Source organism: Acipenser ruthenus, chromosome 18 (genome assembly GCF_902713425.1).
Source record: "Acipenser ruthenus chromosome 18, fAciRut3.2 maternal haplotype, whole genome shotgun sequence".
NCBI classification, from domain to species: domain Eukaryota; kingdom Metazoa; phylum Chordata; class Actinopteri; order Acipenseriformes; family Acipenseridae; genus Acipenser; species Acipenser ruthenus.
The window spans coordinates 30,199,869-30,206,685 of NC_081206.1; the positions used below are offsets into that span (position 1 = coordinate 30,199,869).

The 6,817-nt window shown below is 38.6% G+C and overlaps 1 protein-coding gene across 3 annotated transcripts in view; it reads left to right on the forward strand.

Moving 5' to 3' along the window:
• The window catches only part of LOC117416750 (nesprin-2-like), a 147,074-nt gene extending 141,802 nt beyond the window's left edge, over window positions 1–5,272 (forward strand). For all 3 annotated transcript variants that reach the window (XM_058991956.1, XM_058991957.1, XM_058991958.1), the window contains 9 exons: window positions 245–381; window positions 719–845; window positions 931–1,142; window positions 1,471–1,671; window positions 2,019–2,147; window positions 2,286–2,477; window positions 2,866–2,949; window positions 3,653–3,702; window positions 3,943–5,272. In XM_058991956.1, the coding sequence (XP_058847939.1) occupies window positions 245–381; window positions 719–845; window positions 931–1,142; window positions 1,471–1,671; window positions 2,019–2,147; window positions 2,286–2,477; window positions 2,866–2,949; window positions 3,653–3,702; window positions 3,943–4,153 (1,343 nt within the window). In that variant the 3' untranslated portion in view covers window positions 4,154–5,272. The remainder of the gene's footprint in view (window positions 1–244; window positions 382–718; window positions 846–930; window positions 1,143–1,470; window positions 1,672–2,018; window positions 2,148–2,285; window positions 2,478–2,865; window positions 2,950–3,652; window positions 3,703–3,942) is intronic.
• Window positions 5,273–6,817: the final 1,545 nt, after the last annotated feature.

Consider the following 6,817-nt stretch of genomic DNA (forward strand, 5'->3'; position numbering starts at 1 on the left):
CAATATTTACATGCTCTGCCACATGTGTCTTATTAAACTACTAGTAAAACCAGTAATGGATCAAACTGATATTCAATGGGAGTCTTATTTCCATCCCTGTGTTTTCACACCTAGTCTTATCCTTTGGATGTAGTCGTGAAGTTCTGGGCACTGATAGGGAGGAAGTTTAACTAGTCTTCTGCAGCTGTTTTTTTTTTCTTTTCTTTGAGACTCTCTTGATCTGATTTCTGTGTTTGTTCTCCAGTAAAAAGCCCCTCTGAGCCTCCGAGCTGGCACTCGCCTGATCACCAGGACAGCAGGAAGCAGAGAATCCAGACCGAGATCATTCGGAACCTCTCCTCCACCTCCCCAACCACTAGCACCCCTTACAAACTGGGATATGTAAGTTAGCAAGCTACTCATTGCAATTGCCTTTAGCAGAAAACTTTTTATGAGTAAATTTATCTCTGTTTATTATGCATTATAGTCCTATTTATAACATTATTTTATTTGTGTTGGGCTTTGCTAGGGTTAATGTGAAACTGCTGCATTAGTTACTTAAAGCTGTACAGGAAATGAAATGAGTAAAACCTCACTGCCTTTTATATTAGACTCCACCTGTTCAAGAATAACCGGTTCCCATTTGTATACTCGCCAACTATGAAGTACACAGGGATACTTCTGAAGAAGTTCTTGCTGTTTGTTTGATCAGCATTGTAAATATCTGTTGTGTTTTCAGGTTAAGTTGATGTCTGAGTGCAGTGGCAGCATCGATAGTGTAAAACGGGTCAAACTGATACTGAACGATGAGGAGCAACTGGAAGAGCAAGGGCTTGTGGGTCTGACCACTGCGGAGAAACAGTCGGGTAAGGCTGATCTTTCATTTGTTTTCATTAACACTCGTTTTTCAGATTGATCAAACAACTAAAAAAATTCTAAATCTCCTTACAGGTGTTATTGAGCGCTGGGAGCTGATTCAAGCCCAGGGCCTCAGCAACAAACTGAGGAAGAAGCAGAATCTACAGCAGTGGCAGCAGCTCAACTCTGACCTTCATGACATCACTTCCTGGATGAAACAAATTGAGCCTGAACTGGACGAGCTACAGAAACTAGAGTCTTCAACAAGCATTCAGGATATAGAAGGCAACATAAAGAAACTCAAAGTATGTGAATAAAGATTATGGTTTTATTACTGAGCACAATAAGAAGCTGTGTAGATGGTAACTTTACTCTTCCAACAGATCTACAAAACTGGATGAGCAAGTATACAGCAGCAGTACGTTATGCCTAGTGCTGGCACTGGTATACATGTGCTTTACTACTTCCTGTAAAATATGAGATGAAGCAGTGTTTCTTTCTTTGGAACCAATTAATACAAGAAATGTCTTGGCCACAGCTGATTCACTTGTGCATTAAGGAAAATGTCTGCAAATGGATGTATCTGCAAATGTTTTATTTTGTGTGTTTATTCTCGTCTTTATATCTCTACAGGAAATTCAGAAGGCTTTTGATAACTACAAGTCTGTAGTCATCTCCCTCAATCTGATCAGCAAAGACTTTCAGCAAGCAGACAGTGACGAATCTCAGGAGCTGCATGGCAGGCTGGGACTAATGAACCAGAGCTGGGTGCAAGCCTGCAATAAACTGGACTGCTGGAAAGAAGGATTGCAGACTGCACTCATGCAGTGTCAGGTACTGTAGTTCAATCCATCTACAACCAATCAAATTGCAGTTTCATCCCTGACTGGGGAACTTGGAGGGGGAGGGTGGGCAGGGTGTTTTTGCTCCCCATAGGAAATTTGGGTACAAAAGCACCGCTCATCAACAAAATCCTAACGATGTCAAATACAGGTGAATTGTGTGAAGGAGAACAATAATTGTGTCATTATCTCGATGGACAAACAGCACAAATCTGTCAGTACATCATTAACCTGTTACATATTTTTTTGGTCTCCTGCAAATTTACGTCCGATTGAGGTGTATAGAGATCATTTACCTCATCATTACAAACAAGCCTCTTTTTCTTTCCCTCTTTGTAGGACTTCCATGAAACCACGCATGATCTGCTGCTGTGGCTGGCACATGCAGTGAGCAGAAGGTACACAGTTGATCTCGCTGATTCCAATATCAAGTCCTGCGTTCTTCAGGAACATCAAAAAACACTAATGGTAAGACGAGAACATCAAGCTCCATCTCCTTTTTCAATCCGAAGAGTTTTTGCAGACTGTAATACTGTGGCTAAATTGCTAGCAATGAAGACGCTTTACCCTTGGGCTTTGTTACTGATGTGGTTTTTACATTTACAGCAGCTGGAGGGTGACTTGCTGGAAAAGCAGTTGCAGGTCAGCTCACTGCAGGAGATCTCTACCCATCTTCTGGTAAAAGCCGACGAGGAAGACCATATAGAAGCCAAAGAAAAAGTGCATGTCATTGAAAACAAGCTGAAGCTGCTTCTGCGGGAGGTTTCCCAGGATATGCAGACGATTCAGAAGAAGCTGGTGAGTGTTAATGTGGTAACCACTTCAGAACAACACCTGCACACACTCCTGGTGCAATTCTGGTTTTGTTAAGAGGTTTGATGCTTTTGTGATTATAATTATAAAATGTTGGTACCTGTACTGCAAAATGTAATTCTCTAAATGTCATTTAATTGAAGTGTAATCTAATAATTATTTTAGTACTACTTTTAGTATTATTACATCCTCCTGGTTGACAGAAAAGTGCAGAAAATTGACAATCTCATTGTGTTTACCATATGTATGGTTTTAAATGGTGATTACCAATTGCTGGACTGGTCATATTAAATATGTACTCACCAGTGACCTGGACAGTGATTTGAATATGTATGGCATTGATTTGATTTTGTGTCATGGCTGCACTTTTTAGGATACATGCTCTTCCTTTGCATCACTGGATGAAGTAGACTGCAGCGATATTGCAATGACCAACACTCCACTTTCCCAAATCAAGGTAATATTATGTAAACCAAAATGGTTTAACCCTGTAACACTCCTAGTATTGTGCAAATTGAAATAGAAATAGCATTTTAAGACACAGCTTAAGAAAAAAGCTGACTACCATCCTACCTTTTTGATAAAAGCAGTCTAAATCTATAATCTGTAGTATCGACTACTAATGTATTAGAATAATGGTTTGACTACTAATGCGTTAGAATAATGGTTAAAGATATTTCGTTTAATAGCGCCACCATGTGGGTTAAGGTTGTAATGGTATGGAGCGGAAGTGGGGAAGGAAGTTGTTAATAAAGTTCAGAAAGTTTGAGTAAACATACAGTGGTCCGTGTGAGTGTTTGAGCCAGAACAACATCTACATATAAAACGGAGATATAACAATGACCAACATGCTGTTCAGAACCCACGTAAAACTGAATCATGCAAACCATCAGACTTTTTTTTTTTTGCTTTGTACATTGCTGGTTTATTATGTTTCAATTGTCATTTTAGAATCAGAAATGCAATCGTCATTCCTCGGCAATTCATATCTAGTTACATATCTGTTTGGCAATACATATCTAGTTAGTTCTCTGCCAATTAGCAGTAAGTCAAGAGCTCTTAGTTTGCTGACAGGTGTGTGACCGCTAATTGGCCCATGTTTGCGTTTAACATCAAGTGTAGTAACGCAGAAGCAGGGTATAATTTATTTATTTTTACAGGAGGCAAGTGAAGAAAAAATAACAGCAACCAAGGCCTCCACGAATACCAGGTAAAATATGTTTAGCTTTAATTTCTTTATTTTGTAGCATTCACTGATTTATGCAGTGCTGTAGTAAAACAAAATTAAATGTTTGCTCTACTAGAATTTTAACTGGGCTTGGAGTTTTGCTCTATGTCTAGCAGACATGATCGCTGCTGGTAGTTTATTATAATTCAGTTCAACCCTACATTATACTCGCTAGACAGTTTACTCGCTGCTCTAAGGCTCCCCTTTGTCTTCTCGCTGTAGGCCTGGGAGACGAGAGTCCTCCCCACCACGCTCCTTCTTTTACCGCGTGCTGCGGGCAGCCTTCCCCCTCCAGGTTCTCTTCCTCCTTCTCCTGGTACTTGCATGTCTGGTGCCACTCACTGAGGAAGACTACAGCTGTTCCCTGTCAAACAACTTTGCAAGGTCCTTCTACCCCATGCTGAGATACACCAATGGACCCCCTCCCACTTGAGGGGGAGAGCATCTAGAAAATGATTTCACAAAGCACCTTGGATTCCCGCACTGCTGAAAACACTGTAAACAGTGATTACTGTACCATATACCCTCAGTATGGAATCGGTCACTCCTTAAAGAGTACACCGAGTCCTCCAGCTACTGAAAAGTAGCCTCTCACACATGTGCATTGTGCTTAGGAAGACAGCCTATATTTAAAAAGAAATTGTACATAACTGCATATTCATGATGCAATGAATGTCAGTGTTTTTAAGTTTATTTTAAAGTATTACGAGAAATTGTCTCATTGTTTAATATTTGGGAGTGATGCTTGATTTAAGATGTCCTCCAAAGGCTGTATGGATATTTACAAAAAATACATATATTTTTCAGAAATGTAAATAAAAAAAAAAGAATATCCAAAGTATTTTTCAAAGCTCACAGAAGCCCCTATTTACTGTATATCAGCATGGACATGCACTATCTACAACGAAATGTGGAAAGCAGAGAAATTAAGAAATTACATTTTTTTATAAACACTAGGGGGTAGGGGGGCATCTTTTCAGAAAAGGCTTTATTAATGAAAGTAGCTGGTATGTGTCCAGGGCAGTTTTAATTTATTTTTACCCTTGTATCAATGTCTGACGCTTTTCAACACCCACCTTTAGCAGTTTCTGGTGTGTATTAAAGAAACGATGTATCTACCACCATTGGTTTAATTGTTTTTAACTTGATGGAACCAAGAACACATAATGGAACATGTGCATTTCTATCACGGTTCGCTGAAGAGTCTCTAGTTGTAGTTTCTACAAGTATTTGTATCCAGTCTATTTTTGCATGAGGTGTCATACACTGTACCCATTTCTGCCATTCACTGGGTTTTAGTTTAAAGATAACATGTACAAAAATGTAATAATAATAATGTTTGCTAGATGCTGAATGTTGTACAGTGTTTTGGAAATTGTGTTATCATGTGTGACAACTACTGTAATGGGGTGGGGGGTCAGGGACATATAGAAAGTAATGGTGTGGACAGTATTTGATTATATTTTAAAGAAACTATTTGTGGGATGTACAGTGTAAACCTCTTTACTGTCAATAAACCAACTTTTGGCCATGTTCATCAAACAAACAGGAATGCTGTCTGTCTTGGGTGGAGAAGGGTGTGTTTATTCTAGTTTTTAGAACTGCCTGCTGCTTGTTGACTCATCCTGGGTTAAAGGTGTATGTTTCGCAGATAGTTGACATTGTTTCTTGTACTTTTTGATGGTTTATGTTCTTCAGACAAATGCCTGATTTTTAATCTAAAAAGGACATCAAGATACAGTCAAGGAAGCAATATGATATGGAGTTCATACCAGTCTCCCATGTCTGTGTTTTACTGATGTACCCTTAATGTGGTGCTTCTATGGAGCTAACATAAACACCTACATGAGAAATTCAATGATATTTGATACCCAAAATCATGAACCTGTTCTCATAGCTTTATGCCATTTTCACTTGCCATCAGTTCTGGGTCTTTCATCAACGTTTTCTTTAAACCAGATTCAACAGCACTGAATATCCCTCAGTGAGAGAGACTACAGCTTCACTCTGTCAAACAGCTTTGCAAGCAGGTCCTTCTATCCCATGTTAAGATATGCCAATGAACCGCCCCTCCCTCCCACGTAGAGCATCTGTATGATGGTGTCACAAAGCACCTTGGATTGCTGCGCTGATGAAAACTATATCAACAGCGTTTACTGTACAATATACCCAGCTGCTGAAAACGGTTTTAATTACAATAGCCTCTCGCACATATGCATTGTCCTTTTTTGTATGTTGTACATAGTGGTATATTCATGAGTCAATGTTTATTCAAGTAACGTTAGGGTTCTTATACTGCCTGTTGAGAAACAGTTTTTGACCCTTTAACCTGATCTAAAATATTTAAAACCAGACATTCACTCAACATTGCAGTGTCCTGTAGGTTTGTGCCTGAAATAAGCAGTCAATGTGTTCCAGGTATAAGGTAGGGCATGAACAAGCCTCACTGTTTTTAATGGTGTCTGCAGATAAATGACAAACTATGTCTGCCCTCAAACTTCTGTCTATATTTCAATTTGCACTTCATACAGTATGTCTCTTTGGTGATACGATAATTTATCAACCCTAAAACAAGATGAAACTAGATGCAATAAAATGATCTTTTATTCACAAAGGCAGCTGCTTTATCTGAGCTCTTCCTTTCAGCTAGTCATTTATATTGAGTGATGAATAGTAAATTATTGTTTGGCAAGCAATAGAACATTTACAAATAGATAAAGTCTGTATTTAATTAGGTCAATCTGCAAAAGCTAAACACTGTCTATTGATACATGTATATTAGGTATATAAAAAAAAAATGGAATCTAACCATACTTTGTTCTGGCAAAAGAAAAAAACAAACATTGTAACACATCAATTTACCCTTTAACACTTAAGGGGCGTTGCTATTTAATAATTCACTTATGAAGTTATTTTCTGATTAAGCAGTGTTGACAGCACTTTTTATGAGTTATACAATGCAATGTGATACAGCCATCTGAAATGTCTTTGTTTAAAATGGCTTGTATCGGAGTGTGGCCTCTCGTGGAGTTTGTATCAGCTTGTACAGCACCCTATACAATATTCTGTATATATAACTAAGTTGAGACAAATAACA